The sequence below is a fragment of the Embiotoca jacksoni genome, unplaced genomic scaffold (genome assembly GCF_022577435.1).
Source record: "Embiotoca jacksoni isolate LCO1_2020_lvr unplaced genomic scaffold, fEmbJac1.0.p SCAF_30, whole genome shotgun sequence".
NCBI lineage: Eukaryota > Metazoa > Chordata > Actinopteri > Embiotocidae > Embiotoca > Embiotoca jacksoni.
Window position 1 is genome coordinate 3,380,467 of NW_027185382.1, and position 21,450 is coordinate 3,401,916.

Genomic DNA, 21,450 nt, shown 5'->3' on the forward strand with positions numbered 1-21,450 from the left:
ATACAAAAACCTCAGATTTAGCCTTAGCCACAAAACTGGACAAAATTACTCAGAAACTCACCTTCTGTGTTGTCTTGACTGCTTGATGACCACAGCTTGGCACCTAAATGAGTCCATCTTAAAGAGCATCTCTTTAAATGTTATACAATATTGGGTGTTTCTATGGGGAGCTGACCCAATATCCAGCTTCCTTCCCCATCTAGTGTGTTGCTGCACACACTAGTCTTTCTCCTATAAGATATGTTGACATGTAAAGCACAGGTGGAAATGATCAAACAAACACTGTCATAGCTCACAGGGACATTTTACTGCAACAACACTTCCATTAATAACATTAATAACGTTGTACTGTTCATTTCATTTCATTTCATAGCACCTGACACTTTTCCATTTGTTCTAAATGTACATTGTGAAATAACTATGTCAAACTATGATGCTGACTTGTGCTTGATGACCTTGACTCTGTTGCAGGAGGTTGTTGGGTAATAAAGGGCTGGGGCACTTTCTGGAAATGAAATATTGAAACTTGTCACTCTTGCTGATGCAAAAGTCTGGTCTAATGCCACTGCTTTGTTCTCACACTGTCTATAACATACTGTGAAACAATAATTAGCGAGCAGGTATGCAAGCGGAGAACGCAGTTATTTCTTTTATTTTGGTGAGAACCTTTTGGGGCACAAACATCAGTGAGCATGTAGAGAAAAATGATACCCAAACGTCTGTAATGACAGGGGACCGTGCTGCCTCCCTGAGAGACCCTCCTCCTCTTCCTCCTCCTCCTCCTCCTTCTCCTCTTGCTCTTTAAGTAAAACAAATGTGTATGAAGACACACAACAAACCCCTCCACCTCCCTTTTGTCTCCATAAATCACCTCAATCAGGTGTTGAGAGGTGGGACGCGCATTAATCAACGTGTTGCGTTGCAGCCGTTGTTCATGGTGACATAAAGACCTTATGACTGTATTGTCACTGCCAGGACTGTCCCCTAACGAGAAGGGCCTGTTTTTAGTTTCTTGTTACTTTGGCAAACACTTTCTGGGTCAACAGTATATCCGTGTGTGTTGTCACACCTGGAGACCAGTTTCATACTAAAACTGAGCAAGTGTCTGAATCTGTAATACTTGTTTTTAGCTTATAAGGTAAAAAAAAATGTTTTAATGAAGAATAATTGAACAAAGAAGTCAGCATTTCTCCTCAACATACATGTACAGTATATCTTCTATCTGTTCAAATATTGTATATTTTTGATAATATTATCCATATTACAAATACAAAAACAACATTTGGAAAATGAGAAGACTAAAAAAATAAACTGAAATGTAAATATAAAGTCGTAAAAAAGTGTTCGGCCAAAACCCATAATGTTATAACTATTATTTGCAATGCAATGCAATGTGAAACAGCAGATATTTTCCCCTTCTTTAGAAAATTTCCAACTAAACTGGAATAAAAGATTTTTTGTGCCAGCTGTCACTCATACTTATTTTGCACTGCTGTTTTTTTTACAAATAAATAAACAATAGAGCTGAACTTGGCACGGACATGAACCTTCTTTGGAAAGTTTTTATGTTGTTCCAGAGAAAATGTTTGTTTTGTACCAGACAGATTTTCATCTTTGTTCCTTAAAGTGCTTAGGCCACGAACATCGTACACAATGCCAGCATCTTGTCAGCATGTTTGTATTTTAAGTTCAGGCAGAAACTGGACCCTGCTGAATTTATGATTGTAATCATAAACTATGCTTGGAATGTTCTTTCTGTTTGTGTTTGTCCGTTTTTTTTCTTTTAACAAGTTTCACTGTTACAAGCATCAACATGCTACATCACTTTGCTGTCACTGACATCCTACTTTGTTTTCTATAACTTAGGATATATATTTACCGATTCCAAAAACACTATAAATGATGGATCATAGCCTGCAGAGGAGCCTCTTCTTAATGAAGTAAAATAATGAATAAAACATCGACAAAAAAGTATTCAATTTAAGTAAAAGAAAACATAATTATATGACTTCGAAAATCCACTTTTTAGAGTCCACTTCAATGTTCAGAACTGTCAAAATAACATAAAAACATCATGTTTCCTTGACATGAACACAGATCTCATGTAAACTTAACATAATTCCCTGTCAACTCAAAGATTTTTGAGTTTTTAATTCATATATAATGTAATAAACATTAACACAGAATTATGTTGAGTTAGTCACTGGTAAAATAAGTATGCGCGCTGGATGACCATTTAAAGGGTCATTCCGCCCTCTGTTTATTCCTCAGTCACTCCTATAGTGTAACACACACAGGTGCAGATACAGTGGTTTCTGTTTTCTGTGCAGAGGCTTTGGGATATCTGTCTGGAATTGTGTTTGTATTGCTGAAAGCATTTTTACACTATATAGCTAAGTGTTATCTTATATACACACTGTAGACAGGCGCAAAGGAAGATGTGAAAGAAAAGGTTAAATTCCTCAAACAATAGGAACAAAATTCAGATTTTATTGTGATCAGGGACTATTTTTTCTTCTAAAGCAGTTCCAATAAAAACGCTCAACCACATTTCTGTGAACTGTCCCTTTAGACTGCTTCGACGAGCCTGAGGAACTTATACAGGAAGTCTCCAAAGATCCATCCCCAGGTCAATGACACTGCAGAGAACGGGAGTGTGTACCCTCATGGTTGAAATGCACTTGTTGTAAGTCGCTTTGGATAAAAGCGTCAGCTAAATGAAATGTAATGTAATGTAATGAGTGTGAGAGCCAACACAAAATTACACTAAAAAAGATGGGAAAACAGAAGGTGCATGCACAATATACATTTTTCAAGCTTTAAAAATTACAGCCAATTCTCATAATTTAAGACTCCCCAAACTTTAATTGCGCAGCTTCAAATGCTCCATATTCTATTTAGTTATTTAGTATAGTGGTTTATTTACTATTCCGCAACTGTGCCGTTTAGACGAGCTGTTTGGGCTTTCTTAAGTTTGTGATGTCAGCCGAGCCGAGCAAAAGTTCATTGATTTCAATGTGGCTTAAAGGCATAGACACAAAAGAGCCTGTTCCAAGAGCTCCAAAGAGAAGTAAAACTATATTTCGAATGGTTTTTAGTATGTAAAACCACGAAAATATTTTCATATCAAGACTACAAATAAAACATTGAAACAGTGTAAGATATGGGACCTTTAAAGTGAGCCTTTGCTTAACAGCCACCCAAACTGTAAGTACAAGTGAGAGATTCAGGATAAAAGTAAATCTCAATCTGCAGAAGAGCAGCACATGTAGGGAAAAGTCATACAGAAAGTAAGCCGACTCAGTAATTTCAATTAAAAACAAATATCTACTCAGAGGTTTCTAACATCTGCTAAACATTAGCTTTAACAAGAAATTGGTCACACCAGACCAAACAAGGTGTGAAGTGACTCGAAACATCCCTCTCTAGTTGTCACCTGTAAGAAAATAATGGAGTTCAGCCTTCTGTGTTGTCTTGACCGCTTGATGACCACAGCTTGGCACCTAAATGAGTCCATCTTAAAGAGCATCTCTTTAAATGTTATACAATATTGGGTGTTTCTGTGGGGAGCTGACCCAATATCCAGCTTCCTTCCCCATCTAGTGTGTTGCTGCACACACTAGTCTTTCTCCTATAAGATATGTTGACATGTAAAGCACAGGTGGAAAAGATCAAACAAACACTGTCATAGCTCACAGGGACATTTCACTGCAACAACACTTCCATTAATAACATTAATAACATTGTACTGTTCATTTCATTTCATTTCATAGCACCTGACACTTTTCCATTTGTTCTAAATGTACATTGTGAAATAACTATGTCAAACTATGATGCTGACTTGTGCTTGATGACCTTGGCTCTGTTGCAGGAGGTCGTTGGGTAATAAAGGGCTGGGGCACTTTCTGGAAATGAAATACTGAAACTTGTCACTCTTGTGTATCAAGACACACAATGTGTATCAAGACACACAACAAACCCCTCCACCTCCCTTTTGTCTCCATAAATCACCTCAATCAGGTGTTGAGAGGTGGGACGCGCATTAATCAACGTGTTGCGTTGCAGCTGTTGTTCATGGTGACATAAAGACCTTATGACTGTATTGTCACTGCCAGGACTGTCCCCTAACGAGAAGGGCCTGTTTTTAGTTTCGTTACTTTGGCAAACACTTTCTGGGTCAACAGTATATCCGTGTGTGTTGTCACACCTGGAGACCAGTTTCATACTAAAACTGAGCAAGTGTCTGAATCTGTAATACTTGTTTTTAGCTTATAAGGTAAAAAAAAATGTTTTAATGAAGAATAATTTAACAAAAAAGTCAGCATTTCTCCTCAACATACATGTACAGTATATCTGCTATCTGTTCAAATATTGTATATTTTTGATAATATTATCCATATTACAAATACAAAAACAACATTTGGAAAATGAGAAGACTAAAAAAATTAACTGAAATGTAAATATAAAGTCGTAAAAAAGTGTTCGGCCAAAACCCATAATGTTATAACTATTATTTGCAATGCAATATGAAACATCAGATATTTTCCCCTTCTTTGGAAAAGTTCCAACTAAACTGGAATAAAAGATTTTTTTGTGCCAGCTGTCACTCATACTTATTTTGCACTGCTGTTTTTTTTTTTTTTATTTATTTTTTTTACAAATAAGTAAACAATAGAGCTGAACTTGGCACGGACATGAACCTTCTTTGGAACCCAGGTTACAGTTGACTGATCAGGAAATGTTTGATTAAAATCTGGATTGAATTTCATCTTGTTCCTGAGAAAATGTTTGTTGTGTACCAGACAGATTTTCATCTTTGTTCCTTAAAGTGCTCATTTTAAATGGCCTTGGGTGAAGGAATGCAAGTCAGCCATCTGATCTGCTCATTTGATTTGTTTGAATATATATTTGAATCAACTGTTTGTTATGTTGGTAATCCTGCTTGATGTAAAAAGTGAGGTGGGGTCTATTACAGACTTACTCCTCATTATATAAAACTACAGATATAAATGTAAAGAGGACAATATTTGTCTCCAAAATATTGTGGAGTAGAGTTAGAAAGTAACATAGCACGGACATACTCAGTACAAGTACATCAAAACTGTACACTACTTGGGTAAATGTACATCTTAGTTGAATTCCACCACTCCATTTAATTGTAAGTAGGTAGGTAGGTAGGTAGGTATTTACTTTATTAATCCCCGAGGGGAATTTTTTTTCGCTACAGCAGCATACAGAAGCAATAAGATAATAATAGAATAATAGAAAAGCGTATATATCTATATATATTATATACAAACAACCAAGAAACACAGACAACGGTGTTATTGTTATGTGATGGATTTTGCCAGAGGTGAGTTATTGTACCGTCTTATTGCGGTCGGCAGGAATGATCTCCTGTATCAGGAACGATCTCCTGTATCAGGAACGATCTCCTGTATCAGGGGTGGAGGCAGCAGAGGTGTTTGGGAGGTGTGAGGTGTGGAGGAGACAGATGAGGGTGGTGAACTAAACCTGTTGAAGAAACAGTTTAGTTCATTGGACCTCTCCAGGGAGCCCCCCTGGTTGCCAAAAGTACGATTTTGAATACATGACGAGTATTTTCACAGTGTGGTATTAGTACTATTACTTTCGTAAAGGACCTGAATACTTCTCCCATCACTGCCTCAATTATCAATGTTGTCATTAAAAAAAACGTTTTTTTTTTTTTTTTATTACAGGCAACATTACAGCCACCCCATTCCGTACGGGGTCCTGAGTGTAAAATACGCGGAAGCTACAGGCGGAAGGAGCCTCGACGGAAGCGGTCTCGTCTGTCTGTCAAGGGAGGAAAAAAAAAATAAAATAAAATAAAAATAATTCAGAAAGGACACCGGTCATTTCTCTTCTTTCTTCGACACCCGGCGCCAGCTGCGATGATCCTGTTAGAAATCAACAACCGCATCATAGAAGAGACGTTGACGTTGAAGTTCGACGGCGCGTCCAACGGGTGAGAATCATTGTTGCACCGGGCTAACGCGGCTAACGGGAGCTAGCTTCCGCCTTTTTATTTATTTATTATTATTTATTTGTTGTTGTCTCGGGAAAGACGGAATATCTCCGATTATTATTATTATATATTATATATTATTATAATCTCACTTCCAAATAGATGCTGTTTGAAAGAAGTGCTCCGCTGCGACCGGGTCGCCTCAAGCCGGGGTGTGTCTCTGCCCTCCGGGGGAGGTGTTGTGCCAAAACAACCCCCCCCTCCCGGGGAATTATGGAGCTCCTCGGTGGCTCTCAAACCCCGTAGAGACATAAAAAAATATAAAAATACAACCTATGTTAGGTGTGGAGCCTTTTAAAAAACGTTTAATGGGGGTTTGCCCCATGAAAGTGGGTTCAGGAAAACCGTCGTGGACACAATAACAAGAGCCACGAACCACGAGGCGGCTCTTATTGTGTTAAAGTTTTTATTTTATTTATTTTTTAAAGATATTTATTCGCTGTGTTTCAGCCAACCCTCGCCCCTTTTCTCCAGCTTCCGCATTCCTGTATAGTCAAGCACGGTCAGGTCTGCTGGGACAAGTCGCTGCAATATCATAATTGATAAGATAGATTTCAAAATAAAAGTAGCCCCCCTTTTTTTAAAAAATTTTTTTTATTATTTTACTTTGTAAAATGTCAGAACATTATCCAAAATACCTTTTTGTTTGGTCTGGGAAAAAAAAAATACTGCAAAGTCTCAAAATATGAATAGAAATGCAATAATAGGATATTATTTTACTTTGCTGGAAAAATGTAAGAATGATAAAAAAAAAAATTCCTGTCAATCAATTAACTGACACATCATCCTTCTCCTTTCTTGTTTTGTCTTCACAGAACCAAACCAGAGGCCGTCGATGTGACGTTTGCAGGTGAGCATCTTGTGTAACAGCCTGCTGTTTACTTCTCTGTTTCCACCTCGCGTCACAGTTGCGTAACTTCATTTTTTTTTTGATTGGTGTTAAAATTCCATTTCGACATATCTTTTAAATCAGCGATGCATATTTGTCCCGGCTTTACTGTCAACACGCTTCCTCGGTCGTTAATCTCTGACCCCAAACACCACACTCGTGTGTGTTTTTCACTGATTAATAGTGTAGTAAAATACAAAAAAAAACAAAAACAACATTGAATAAACAAATAATGAGCAACTTGGGCAAAAAAAAAGGCAGACTTACTTTGAATTACCGACTCGTGTGCTTATTAAACAAGTTTACACTGACACAAAAATAAACGCGTTCATCCAGAACTCTGTAGGACTTTTTTCATGCACCCACAAAAAACCGGCCGTTTCTTTTAATTTTTTTCTAGTAGCACATATTGTCTGTTTTGTGAAACACTTGTGAATTAGAGCAGCCCTCTTAATTGTGTCAATGAAAAAAGACCACTTTTTAACGCAGAGTGCTTTTCTGCTTGAATAAAACCCAAAACAGACCATAAAATCTTGATTTAACACATTTCCTGCACACTTATCAACCCGTTGCACACGTTCAACCCTGCCGGTAATCCCTGCAACACTAAAAAAAACTGTCAGATCTAATGTACGAGATTGACCGAATTCATTTTAATGTGCCGACGTGGATTGAGGTTTGTAGTTTGTGTCAAGGGTGTTACATGCCAAGTATTAAGTGTTGTTCATCTTGGCCGCAGATTTCGATGGCGTCTTGTACCACATCTCTAACCCCAACGGGGAGAAGACCAAAGTGATGGTCAGCATCTCGCTGAAGTTCTACAAGGAGCTGCAGGAGCACGGCGCTGATGAGGTGAACGAGAGAAAATCTGTTGTAACGCAACAGAGCCGGCCAAGAATCTGTTTTTGTTTTTTTTAAGTGGTTTCAACTTCTCTTCACACGTAGAGCACAATTCAAGAGTGGTTGATTTCTGTTAAATCTTAGATGGTTAAAAAAAAGACTGAGGTCATTTTTGCACTCTGCACGCACACGCGCACACACAAACACCTACAACATAAGAGCTCTGTTGCCATGTAAGGAAGAAAGCAGCTGCTGAGGCTTCTGGTAGAAACAGGAAGTGAGTTTGTGTGACTCACCCAGGCCAGGAAGTGCTGACTGCTGAGCAGCAGCCAGAGTGTGTGAATGACTTGGCTGCCATCCAGCTGTTTCCCTCCTCGTTCCCTCAAAGTCAACAGCAGAGGGATGAGTGAATGGTTGAACAGTGTTACGTTCACTTATTCTGCCTGTGAAAAGTTTAAAGGAGCAGACGGAGGGGAAAGCGTGTTATTGTTCATTCTCACACATACTTATCTGTTCTCTCTTATTCGTCTTTGTTAAAATAAAGCCGAGGAGAAAACGTGGACGACTTTTGGTGGTCCATTATTCGCATACCTGAGTCTGATTTGCATATTCCTACAACCTCGTTTTCATTTCAAGATGGCAGGTATCAATTAGAGAAGGGGCCTCTCTTTGAGAAGAGGACACACAAACCTCCTCTTAGTATAAAAGCCTTTTATTGTGCAGAAAGTCTGTTTATCTTTCGCTCAGCTGTTTTTGGTGTTGACACTTCTGCTCGAAGCTTTTCTTCTCTGAAACCACTTTATCTCACAGGATTCCCGCCGGCTACGAGAGTCACTGTCATTTCTAAAATCAAAGGCTTGTTTTGAAAGTAGTCGAAGGAAAGACGATCCGTATATTGTTCCTCAAAGCAGCAGCGATCAGAACCTGGTTAAAAGCTCAATATACATTTTATTGAATGTTTATTTGTGTGGCATAAACAATGCGACACACATAGCCTGAGCTAATTTGCAATTCCTGTCCATTACACATATTAATTACACATTGTTTTTTAGACCTGTTGTTTATCTGTGACCTGAAATTTTGCTTTTTAAAATCATATTCTTTTCTATGCGTTTAGAGAAATGAGACAAATAGAAGTTGTATTTTTCATTTCAGCTGCTCAAGAGGCTCTATGGAAACTTCCTGGTTTCACCGGAGGCTGGTAAGTTACTGATCTCCTCTTAGGAATTACTGACAACAATAACTTGTATTTGTTTTTTTCTACTTGAAACTGTGACACCGCTAACATCAGATCACTTTCAAGATCCCTGTCACTTTTGATGAAATGTTTTAGTCGAGAGTTCTTAGTTTGTGGTTTCTGTGAAATTAAAACTTCTATGTGATTCATTTATTATTCATCTTTCGTGGGCTTCCTCTCAGGCTACAACGTGTCCCTCCTCTACGACCTGGACGTGCTACCAGCCAATAAAGATGAGGTCGTCCACCAGGCGGGGATGCTCAAGAGGAACTGCTTTGCCTCTGTGTTCGAAAAGTACTTCAAGTTCCAGGAAGAGGGCAAAGAGGGCGAACAGAGGGCCGTGGTCCACTACAGAGACGACGAGTCCATGTACGTCGGGGAGAGCTTTTGACTTTCAAATGTCGTTTAAAGGCAGAAGGGTTTTAAAATGAAACAAAGTGGTTAAGACACATTTCACAGGGGTACTGAAACTACAAGTATGGTGAATATTTTTACTGTAACCATGGAAATTTGTTCTTAAAGTCATAGAAAAAGATTTGGGGTCTCGCTCCCCTTTGTGTGTTAATCCTCGGTTCTCTGAAGGTCTTAAAGTGACTGACGGGTTTTGCTCTCGTTTCAGGTATGTGGAGGCCAAGAAAGACAGAGTGACGGTGGTGTTCAGCACGGTGTTCAAAGACGACGACGATGTCATCATCGGCAAAGTCTTCATGCAGGTGAGCGAGGCCACATGTAATTTAAAGTCAGTCGGTTCGTTAAGACTGATGCTGACACTGCAGACATTATACACAAAAATAAAATCTCAACACACTTTACCAAAATCTTAGACGGTCACTGGTGAGTAAGTTCTTTTTTTCTTTTTTTTATATAGTTTGTTCTGAATTCGCCAAATTAGTTTAATCTCTTCCAGCTGTGAGAAATGGTTTTGTTTTACTCTAATTTGACATGAATACATTTTTGAAATGAATTATTCACCACTTCCTTTTGCTGCGTGTAGGAGTTCAAAGAGGGTCGGAGAGCCAGCCACACGGCTCCCCAGGTGCTGTTCAACCACAGGGAGCCTCCTCTGGAGCTGAAGGACACAGACGCCGCTGTCGGGGACAACATTGGATACATCACCTTCGGTCAGCACACGTCAGCCGATCTCCTCGTGGTAAAGCTACTCCATTGTAATTACAGGACAAAAGATTTGATGGACATTCCCTGCTTTGACTTTTTTCAGTCCTGTTTCCTCGTCACACCAATGCCAATGCCAGAGACAACACCATCAACCTCATCCACACCTTCAGGGACTACCTGCACTACCACATAAAGTGCTCCAAGGTGAGTTCAACCAGGGTCCAAACACTGCAGCCAAACAGTATACAAAACAAACTTTCCTTAAATTATATATAAATATATTCTTGGATATTGAATTGAATAATCTTTTATTTTTCTAGCCTCTAAATTTCTAATCTACTCCACCTAAATTTGTCAAATTGTTGGAGTTTGTAGGAGATGGTTCTTTTTGGACGATTAATAACCATATTGTTTGTTATTTTTAAATAAATCTGCTAATTTTATTGTTCTTTTGGGGCTTCAGACCGAGCTCTTTTCTCTTATGAGAAGTTTTCGCAATTGCAATTGCAATTTTTCTTGACAAACCTGTCAAGCTACATTTTAATCACATTAACCACGCACGGGTCCTGAAGTCCTCCTCTGTAATCATACGTTCCATTCTGCCCTTTATTTTCTACCGCAGTAGAAACACCGACCATCGGTGATCTCAAACGAAAGCAATACCTGAGGAGGGCTTGTTTTACCTGATCGTACAGGTTTTTGTGGTAGAGTGTGGGCATTTGTGTAAGCATAACACAAATGCTTTAAGTGGGTCCTTAATTGGCCTCCTCCTGACTGTTAACCCCAATCAAAGCCATCTTTTGGATGAGGCATGTGATGGATGTTGCGTCAGACAAGTGCTGGTGACATGCACTGTCAAAACAAATGACCTCTCCTGTTCCTGTGCACAAAAATGTGTTTGTGCATCCTCACGGGAAACAAACAGAGCAAGATGACATGATGGATTGTGATTGGTGCATTCATGCGTGCGATTTCTCTGCAGGCCTACATTCACACACGTATGCGGGCCAAGACGTCAGATTTCCTCAAGGTGCTGAACCGCGCTCGACCCGACGCCGAGAAGAAGGAGATGAAGACCATGTCGTAAGTCGCCTCCGCTCTCCTCTGGTATCTGTGCTGTGATTGCCACTTGTTCACGTCAAAGGTCTGAAATGGTCACGAATGCATCATGTAAGGAGGATAAGATATTATTTTAGCGCATACATCTTTAATCACATTGTTTGAAGCCTCCTCTTTGCCCTCCCACAACTCGGATGTTTGATGAAGACACACTGATGTTTGTCATCCGTTAAATTGACTCATGAAAGCAAAACACCACCAGATTCAGTCTTCAGATACAGATTCTTTGTGAGCTTTGGGTCTGTGTATTTTTGAGGTGTTTCCCTGCGCAGCTATTTCATTGTTTGAAATGAGTCAGAATGGGATTTTTTACAGCTCTCGGCTTCACTGAAACATCCAAATAATTGCATGTGCACTGTTTCGTTGCCATGTAGCTCTGTAATAATGGGGAAGTTTAAACTGTCGGAGTCCAGAGAGTCTTTGTTCTGTGGGTAATGTGTAACTAAAACAAGATGAGAGCCCAACCAACATCTTTGAAGAGGGATAAACATTTCAGAAGATCTCTTGTGATCACTCGTGTTTAAATTTGAAGCCAGGGTGGGCAAGATGGTCCTAAATTGCTATCACGATAACAGTACGACTGATGATATGACAAAATACTGAAAAATAGGATCAAGTTCGGTCGCGAGATTTAGAGATGCTGACGCACAAATTTCGTTACCTTTGAAAGAGTCGGGCTCACTATTATCATACGGAAATCCAATAATTTTTAGTTTCTGACCAGCAATGACGTGAAGCTGTTTTTGTTTGGTGAACTTTGTGTGACGTCTCGTGTGTCTTTGTTTGACTTTACAGTGGAAAGACCTTCTCCCGCTGAGGCTGACCTCCACCCGACAAACCCAAACCCCGCCGTGGACACGCCCAAAAACGCGCCACAGTGAGACTCGACGCCACATCGGACAGGACTTCAGGACGCCTCCAAATGCCCCCCACCCACACCCCTGTGTCCAGATTTTTTTGTTTTGATGAATAATAATGTTGGCTCCACTTAGGGAAAGCCAAAGCTCAAGATAAATGAAAAAAGGGCATTCCTTGCTTTGCATAGTTAAAAGAGAATTATTAGTCCTATATAAATATATATATGAAAAAAAAGAAAGAAATTTTTGATACGATATCTTTTACTCCATTTGGTACTCTTGCTTGCCCCTCAGCCCTCACCATGCAATATCCATATATTGGATGACTTCGATCCCCTAATCCTCTGTGCTTTTATGTCGTCTGTACCATCGTCAATTGAAAAAATGGAATAAATCACTCATAAAAAAAGCATCCCTTTGTGTGTAACGTGGCTAATGTGGATATTTTGCCAAGCTTTCTAAACTTTTAAAGGATGATCTGGTCTAATGTCTTAAAATTGTCTTAAATGTGAGAATTTGATGTTTTTACATGATGGCAAATTTAATATATTTGGATTTTGAGTTACTGGTTAGCACAAATAATACATTTATGGGCACTTTTTAAGAATTTCCTCATAACAAATTAATTCTTAATCGATTAACAAAAAGGTATATTTGGGTTCTTAGATTAGCTGAACTACACCACATGCTTTCTATGAAACCCCTGACATCTGCATACTTACCCAGGGATACACATTTAGAGCTTTTCACAAAATGATGTCTATGATTACTTTGTGCAAAGGTAAATGATGGCCTCATAATTTAGATATGAAAAGAGTCAATGAAGGAAGGTTGGGTCGTTCTCTTTGAAAACCAAATTTATTTATTTCACAGAGATCTGATCAAACACAATCTCAGGAACTCCACAGGTAAAGAACAATGTTAATGTAATGCTTGGTTAAGTAACTGAAAAGAACAGAGCAGAAATAAACTATTAAAAATCAAGCTTTGGCCACTTCACCCTCCGTTTTGGTCTTTTCTTCTTCATTCTCAGAGGAGGAGGAGGAGGATGAATCCTTCGATTTTTTTCTTTTTAGCAGGGCTGCTGACTGTCCTGGTTGACAGCACCCGTCTCTGCCTTGATGACGTGTCCTTCCTCCACCTCAGGGGGCTTATCTTCTTCAGGTGCTTTTGGAGGAGCGGATTTGATTGAAGGGGCACTTTCTTGCTGTACAAGGTTTTCTTCTTTAACTTCTTCCTGCTGTTTGGGCACATCCGCTTCAGTCTTTTGCTGGTCTGTGAACAAAAAGATGAAACTAATCTTACAGCCTTCAAGCATATAAATGTGTTTAGAAACATGCTCTTGGTCCTTCAGCTTTCTGCCAGAATCAAGTGAAAAAAAAAGAGATTTTTTTTTTTCTTTGATTGTTTAGTTAGTGGCATTGTTGTTTCCCCATGTCGTGTTAAAATCTGGTGCGATTACATGCAGTCTAACAGTAAAAGTGCAATTTAGTGGTGTTATGTGACAAGCTGTAAAGAAATAGTTTTGACATTTTGAGAAATATGCTTCTTTTGATACACTGAGATTAACACTAATCCTTCTGACAGTTGTATCTATCCTCTTATCAAAATCCTTGTCAAGAAAGTCAAAAGGCATTCAAAACTATTCCTTTTTTTGTTTCCTATTTGTGAGGAGCCAGATTGCAATGCCAAATCGAAAGCCTGTCAAAGATACTTTGGTGATAAAGGTAAACCTGTCGATCCGGTCACAGCCCAAATGCAATGTGATTTAAAAATTTTTTTTTTTTTCCTGTTGGATCCAGGACTTACCACTGTGCAGTGCATCCTCTAAAGCAAACTCCAAGCTGTCAGGGGAGAAGAGCATAAAGTATTCTAACTTACAGAGATGGAAACAAGTACACCGTGCTTCTGTGAGCATTTCCGTGTTTTGATGCTATTCCTTTAAACCCTCTCAAGGAAGAGTTTGTTGCTTTAGGGCAAATATTTGTGGACTCGAGAAGAAAAGACAATGACACATTGAAGTCTACAGCTGTGATGAAGTACTGAGCCGTGACTTTGCCTCACCTGTCAGTATCAGCGGTCATGCCATAAAGCAGTTGCTGGTAGTTATTGATTTCCTCCTTCAGCTTCATCTTGACACCCAGCAGGTTCTTGTTGGTCTCCACCTGTTGCTCCACCTGGGACCTCACCTCCTTCAGCTCTGACTCGAGGTTGAGTATCGCCTGGTTGATTGGGGCCATCCATTGACCGTACTCCGTTTTGGTTGCCCTCAAAGTGTCTTCAAGGTTGCGGATCTGAAAGGACAACACACAGTCACTTCTTTATGGGGATCCCACCCCGAAATCTCTTCAGTCTTTTGTCTTTGTGTAATAAATCAAGAGGAAAAGACCTTAAATTAGTGCTTAGACTTTTTTCATGGTCATTTTTGGTTTTGTTGAGCAAGAATTAATCCAGCTGTCTGCAGACTGATGTGAGACAGATCAGGAGGTTTTTTTTTCTGGTTTAAAGTAGCATCTTTACAGTATAATGACACGGCAGTCAGGAATGTTTATGAAGAGGACCAGTACACTAAAAGGCCTGCAGGCGGTTTTTTATCATTCCTGACATGATAAATAAATATTTACTTCTTCCGACCGCAGGCTGATTATGTAAAAGAGGAAAATATTGAGGGTCTATGTGTCCAAACAAGGCATCTCCAAACTTGCCTTGACAGCCATTGCTGTGTGGGTGGTTTCAGGTTATGTTGTGTTTTTGTTGTACTTTATGGCAGCGGAACAAGTGACGTACTGTTTCTGAAAAGGCTTGTGTGTTCGTTTGTGTGCGATTACCATGCTGAGTGAACTTTGAATCTGGATTTCCAGAGTTTGTTTCTGCTTCAGCAGATCCTTGAGCTCCGTCTTTCCAGACTGCAAGGCCTCCATGTTTTGGACCTCCTCTACCTTGATGTTGTCAGACTAAAGGAGGGGAAAAACAAGAAGGAGGCAGTGAGATAAAGAGACAAGAGGCAGCAGATTGCCTTTAAGATCCTGCAGGTGACGTACCTCGCTACTGTAACACTTATCTGTCTCCTTCAGGTTCTTCTTGGCTAGTTTACCATACTGGATGCGGATATTGCAGAGCATCTCGGGCAGGTTGGAGTCCTGGGATTCAATCTCCACCTTCACCTCGGAGTCCTTGATCTTGTCATGCAGAGCATCCACCTCCTTCAAGAACCACAGTTACAAGTTTGCCACATGATTCACGCTATTTGTACAGGAGAAGATTTTTTGAATGTGTTGGTTTCCAGCCTCACATCCTTGTGCTCCTGCTCTATTTGAGCAAGGTTGTCCTTCACCAGGTCGATCTCTTTCTGTGTTTGCTCGTGGTTCAGTTTGGTATCATCGATGACCTTCTTCTGATCCTCCAGGTCTTTCTCTAACTCCTTCCGGGCCTCTGTCTCATCGTTCAGTCTGCAAACAGGAAGAGGACCCCAACAGTGATCAATCAATACCTCTGACTATTTTGATCTAAAGTGTGGCCACATTTAAATTCCCATAGGTACTATTTCCTGAGCTGTATTTTTTAAAACAATCTTTCATCTAGACTGCATGACACTCACTTTTTCTTGAAGTCATCATTGGCCAGTTTTGTGTTGTTAATCTGGAGAAGCAGCTTTGCATTGTCCATGGTAATGTCTTTGATCTGAGGGGATAAATTAATGACTTATTAACAGTACGAATAATTTAATTTAATTACTTAAGAAAAAAAAAAAATCTAAAAACTTAAATCGATTCTTTTTTAATTTGATCATATGTGTTCCCATAAATGAATCAAGAATACAATCTGATTACTCGCCTGCTTCTTGCGGTCTTCTAGGGGTTTCTGGACTTCATCCCAGTTGCGTTCCTCAGGTGTTTCCCTCTTCGCCAAAATGTCATCGATCTCTTTCTGCATGTCGCCGTTTCCCTCCTGCAGCTGCTTCACTCTGTTCAGGTAGGTGGACAGCCGATCATTCAGGCCCCGCTTTATCTGCCTGTCGTCTGCGGGGACGGCAAGAGCAGCAGCCGGTGAAGCGGCAGCGGGCGCAGCAGCGTTTTTGGAGACGGGAGCGGAATCTCTGTCCGTCTCATTGCGCAGCACGTTACGCAGCCCCTCCAGGCTCGACACGGATGCCCTGGAGCCTCTTCCACCGGCTCCACCGAACATGCTGGCGGCGGTGTTAGACGACATGATTATTGTTGGACGATAAAGAGCTGACAACAACAGAGAATGATCCTGGCTGGAGAGTCACCTGATGGATGTGAAGGAAACAGGTAGGTTTTATACCTGCTTTTTACGCACAAATCCGCCCTCAGTTAAGCCATTGGCTCTTGGAATTCAAGACCACTTCTGAAAAAACTGGTTCGGAGTTCAAATTCAAGTTTTCCATGTTGACTTTTTCATTTTTTTCACTGTAATATTGCACTTGGCCTCTTCTGATTGGATGCAGGGACAGTTTGGGGGAGGTGAAGGGTGGTCCCTGTCCACCTTAAAAGCAGGTGGTCTGGAGGGGTGTGGGTGCCTTCGCTGCTCACCTGTTTCAGCCACACGTCAGCTCACTGTTACAAGCTTCAGTATGTCTAAACCAAGAGATTACAGCAGCCAGTCCTACACACCGGGCACTGCAGGCCCGGCCAAAAGCCAGCCCAGCAACAAACTCGACTCATCAGGGAAATCCAGGGAGAACGACGAGAGTTTTGGACTCAATGACAAGTTCGTCCAGTTAATTGACAAGGTTTGTAAATTAAATTAATACCTTTCCTACTACAACTCTTTGGCTATATTAATTAATTAATTACTGATCATATGTAAAAGGACTTAACAATTAAGCAGTATTTAATGAATGCATTGAGCAATACATATTCGATTGAAAATCACAAAAAAACAGGAAAAAACAGGAAAAAAAACACCAACTTTAAACAATATTTTTACAATGTCTTCCTTCTCTCTTATGTTGGATATTAGTTCTTTCTGTCTCAGGTAATTTTTTTTTATTTCCAAAAATATTCAAATGGTAAATAATTGCGTAAGTCCCTCACTTTCTGTATTCCTTGAATTGTTTTTTCTATTTGTTTTTATCTAGTTCCTCTTTCATTCTCACATTTGAACCAGTGCAAAATCTGTGATCTGAGTAAAATCAGGCCCTTGTGAAGAATGTAAAACTTATTGCCTGGAGCTTGAGTCAGCCTCTATCTGCTCTGATCAATTCTATTACCTGAGGCCACGAAAAGTGACTCCTTCTGCAACTGTCTTCATGTAAAAGATTGTTGAAAGCACATGTAGGACGCCACCTTGTGGTAAATTAGAAAACTTAAGTTTGAGGTCTGAAAGAGTCACTGGTGAGTCATTATAACAAGAAATGTAAAGTGATTCAAGGTGCATTGTTGTTTCATTAATACACTGATAACAACTACAAAGATGTAGATGCAACATTTGTCCACAAGCTTTCTATTCTTTTTCCCAGAGTAAATCATCACTCTTATCAACCTGAATTATATAATATGCAAAAAATTCCTCCTGCATTCCCCTCACCTTGTCTCTGTTTTAGGTGAAACGCCTGGAGGACGATAACAAAAAGCTTGACACCAAGCTGAAGATCCTCAAGGATCAGGAGGACTACGAGGGGAAGGTGGACGCGATCGTGAAGCAGCTGGGGAACGAGCTAGATGAGCAGATCGAGACTTTGCTCCACGACCAGGACGACCTGAAGGACGACCTGCTCAAGAACCAGGAGGATGTGGAGGACACCAAGAAGAGGTCAGGATGTCACAGCGAAGCTCACTTTACTCAGTGATTTGCTCTTCTGGGTCTTCTAGTCTCTCTGGTTTGTTGCAGCTGTAAACACCGTGTACACCCAGAGGGCTCAAATTCTTTGCAAAAATGCTTTTTGACTCTATTTTTCATTGCTTTCAGGTACGAGGATGAGATGGACAAGAAAGCTGAGCTGGAGAATGTTTTTATTGTCACCAAAAAGGTACTGTATGCCTTTTATGTTGCTTTTTTCTTTTAAGTGTTTAAAAATCTGTCTTATATTTGCTAATTCTAAAAGACTGCTGTATTGCAGTGCATTTACCACACTTTGTTTTGCAAATAAAGTGCACCTCTGCATATTTTAGAAGAAATGTCTTTACTTTATGCCATCGAGGCACCAATACACTTATAATATGTGTTTTATATGTGTGTTACAGGATGTAGATGATGGTCATATGGCGGCAGTAGAGCTGGCTCTGGAGCTGGAGGACCTGATGGAAAAGCTGAGCTTCCTCAGGGTCGGCTATGATGAGGTAATGACACAATGATATCTAGTACGAGAGAAGATGAAAGTAAAAAATAAGTTCCCACTGACTGTTGCCCTCCTGTTTGTCTGGCCTCCTGCAGGAGATCAAGGAGCTGGAGTCGCACATCCATAATGAGACGGTGATCATCCGCAACAACAGCAAACACTCTTTGGACATGGACGAGATCGTTGAGACGTTCAAGGATCAGTATGCAAGAATGGCCACCCGCACTAGGAACGAAGCTGAGCAGTGGAACCATATAAAAGTGAGGAAAAGTCTTTTTCTGACTGCTACCACAAAGATCAGTCTTAACACTTGTAAACAGATTGTATAAGTTCTTTGATTTCTGCCCTCCCCTCAGACGGGTGCCACGGTCTTAAATACAGGGCAGCGTGAGCAGGAAGTGCGTGACATAAAGAGGGACATCTCAGACATGCTGCGCTTCATCCAGAGGCTCTGTGGAGACCTGGAGGCTCTCAAAAGGAAGGTTGATACCACACAAATGCACACTTAGTTCAGGGGTCTGCACACACTTTAAACCCTGCAACCAGCAGCTGATTTTTTTCCCCGTGTTTTTTCCGGTTAGGAAGACTCCCTGAAGAAGAGCATCAATGATGTCAGACAAGAAGGTGAGGAAAACATGGACAAGGCCACCGAGCACATTGCCCAGCTGGAAGAGGCCTTGAAGCGGACCAAGCATGACCTGGCTGGACAGATCCGCAAACAACAGGAGTTGCTGCACTTCAAGATGGCCCTGGACATTGAGATCGCCACCTACTTCAAGTTGCTGGAGGGCGAGGAGCAGAAGTATGTAAAGCAGAGGGGGATTTAGATGACTTCACATCAATATGTATGAAATTAAAAACAGCATATTTACATGTATAAACGCTTGCACTAACAACTGTCTTTGTTCCATCTCTGCCAAGAATGAGCGACCTCATGCGCCGCACAGGTGAGAACCATTTTGTTTTGGAAATTAGCAGCCCTAAAAACCATAAGAATTATATTGACATGGAATTTCAGGTTGTTTTGTGACATGTTAATGTGTTTTTCTTTGATTTGATTAATTCTGTCAAAATAAACAGCTGTAAGACATTATCAGCGATTTAATGGCTTAAAACTGAAACACGATTGCAAAACTACTGATGTCAGAAACATCAAAATATACACAACAAAGTTCTCAATATATGACTGCACCGCTGTGAAAGCAATTCAGCCATTTAACAAGGCAAATGTACAGAAACTAGTCGTGTGTTCAAGAAGTTGGTAATTGGAAGTTTTCCCATTTGGGAACAAGCCTCTGTTTGAGTTGAGAGCGTTTAAATGTGGACAGCAAAAACACAAAAGTGACAAATGACCTCGCCAGCATCCATATAAACCAACACAGGGACCAAATGGAGCTCAGGAGATTGATGTTATTTGCACAGTACACATTTTGATGTACTGTTGTTTTTAACATTTAAAATAGCAAGCAAATTGAGTAGGCTAGTCTAACCAAGTCTGGCTGTTTGGTTATTTCACCTTAATTTCACCGTGTGACATGTAAGCCAGAACATCCCTACTTACCAGTAGGTCATGAATGCACCCTTGTTGAAAAGAGTTTTAATAAATCAATCAATAAATAAATGGACACTTAAAAAAACAGCATCCATTTCACGGACAGCCTACCAGCGTTCTCCTGCTTGCTTTGTGCTTTTTGCTTCACTAAAATCAAACCTTTCTTTTGCTCAGATTTATAAAAACAAATCAACCAATCCACGTCCTTACTTGCACGCAGAAGTTCACCTGCCGCCGCAGCAACACCTACCAGAGAAGCCACAAGCTGCAAAACCCGCCTTCGTCCCGGCCACCACCATTATTCCACCCTTCGCCAAGAAGCGTCTGCTGATCCGGGTGGAAGTGGAAGAAGGCAGAGTCGTGTCTGAAAGCTCCTGTTACAGCGACTGACAGAGGGCGACTGTCCATCACGCCTCTCTCTGCAGAATGACAATACATCCATAACATGTGAAAAGAAAAACTTTCAATGAAGTTATTAGAGAATCCCAATGAGTTTTAATCAATCTCTTTTGTTTGTGTGGTTTCTGGTAGAGTGAACAGTCTGACATCAGCTTCACGGCAGGTCGAATATTTTAGAATCTCTGCATCAATGTGTGGACGTTTGTTTATGTTGAGCCGTGTTTTTGAAAGGATTTTCTTATCTTTGTTTGCATGTGTAAAGACTTGTGGTGTTCCAGCAGCTATATTTTTTCTCAGATTTCTTCTAGTTGTTTCTCCCCAACGTTGTGTGATCTAAAAAGGAGAGTTTGTCTAAGGCTGAAAAGGTTTCTCAATGATATGAATAATAAAAGAAGTAACTTGTGAGTTCAAGTACAATATTAAAGGGGTTTCAGTGGGGCTCTATTTTTTTTTACAAAATATATCAGATATGTCTGAAATCCTGTGTGTGTACCTTAGTACCTCAAATTTGTCAAAGTAATCACAAGATATCAGATAGTTTACTGTTAGATTAAGGATTATAAATGTAATTAATAAAGAACCATGAACAATATGTGTGGTTTTTTTGTGTGGTTTTTTAAAAACTTTTATTCAAATATACAGTTGCTCAGAAACGCATCCAAAACTTTACATTGTGTCACCAAAGTGCAGTCTAAACATGGTCCTAACCCCGAATACCTAAAGAACATCACCAGCCTATCTGCAAAGTGCACAAATGTGTTTTCTGCTTTAATTAGAGATTCTCATTTCCTGACTTCCCCACGCGCCACCGGAACTTCAAAATGCGTCACGTGACTCACGTCAGGAGTTGCACCTGTAATGCTTGTTAATTGTTCTGGACTTTCAGGTGTGAAAACGCCCTGACGACAATTAAGGAAAAATAAAACGGAACAAAACAACCTTGACAGTAAGTGGTTTAATAGAAAAGTCCAATTTAAAACTCAACATTTTAAGAGTCACAGTTGTTGCTTGTGTATAATTATGTTGTTTAATGTTTTCGCCGTTGACCAAAAACTGTCAGGAAACATGGCAGGCAAGAGGCTCGTCGATTT

At 40.1% G+C, this 21,450-nt stretch overlaps 3 protein-coding genes across 5 annotated transcripts; 2 read left to right on the forward strand and 1 right to left on the reverse strand.

Annotated features, from left to right (window-relative positions):
- The first annotated feature begins 5,753 nt into the window (after nt 1–5,753).
- Nucleotides 5,754–13,104, forward strand: arpc2 (actin related protein 2/3 complex, subunit 2). Its single transcript, XM_069163999.1, has 10 exons — nt 5,754–5,989; nt 6,865–6,899; nt 7,678–7,790; nt 8,934–8,979; nt 9,198–9,384; nt 9,635–9,728; nt 10,010–10,136; nt 10,235–10,335; nt 11,114–11,214; nt 12,046–13,104. The coding sequence occupies exons 1-10, from the start codon at nt 5,916–5,918 to the stop codon at nt 12,065–12,067; spliced, it is 900 nt and encodes a 299-aa protein (XP_069020100.1). The 5' UTR covers nt 5,754–5,915; the 3' UTR covers nt 12,068–13,104.
- Nucleotides 13,105–13,108: 4 nt separating this feature from the next.
- Nucleotides 13,109–16,316, reverse strand: LOC138207019 (keratin, type I cytoskeletal 18-like). 2 transcript variants are annotated; one of them, XM_069163995.1, is made up of 8 exons: nt 15,942–16,316; nt 15,706–15,788; nt 15,400–15,556; nt 15,149–15,310; nt 14,936–15,061; nt 14,172–14,401; nt 13,917–13,951; nt 13,109–13,382 (listed from the first exon to the last, which is right to left on the reverse strand). In XM_069163995.1, exons 1-8 carry the CDS (start codon nt 16,314–16,316, stop codon nt 13,180–13,182), a joined length of 1,371 nt encoding a protein of 456 aa, XP_069020096.1. In that variant the 3' UTR covers nt 13,109–13,179. The 2 variants fall into 2 exon arrangements, with proteins under 2 accessions (XP_069020096.1, XP_069020097.1); XM_069163996.1 differs by lacking the exon at nt 13,917–13,951 and having other exon boundaries at nt 13,283–13,382.
- Nucleotides 16,317–16,350: 34 nt separating this feature from the next.
- On the forward strand, nt 16,351–20,951 carry LOC138207021 (keratin, type II cytoskeletal 8-like). Of its 2 annotated transcripts, none has more exons than XM_069163997.1 (10): nt 16,351–16,399; nt 16,576–16,860; nt 17,674–17,882; nt 18,039–18,099; nt 18,314–18,409; nt 18,504–18,668; nt 18,765–18,890; nt 18,990–19,210; nt 19,330–19,355; nt 20,181–20,951. In XM_069163997.1, the coding sequence occupies exons 2-10, from the start codon at nt 16,702–16,704 to the stop codon at nt 20,348–20,350; spliced, it is 1,233 nt and encodes a 410-aa protein (XP_069020098.1). In that variant the 5' UTR covers nt 16,351–16,399; nt 16,576–16,701; the 3' UTR covers nt 20,351–20,951. The 2 variants fall into 2 exon arrangements, with proteins under 2 accessions (XP_069020098.1, XP_069020099.1); XM_069163998.1 differs by having other exon boundaries at nt 20,135–20,273.
- The last annotated feature ends 499 nt before the right edge of the window (nt 20,952–21,450 follow it).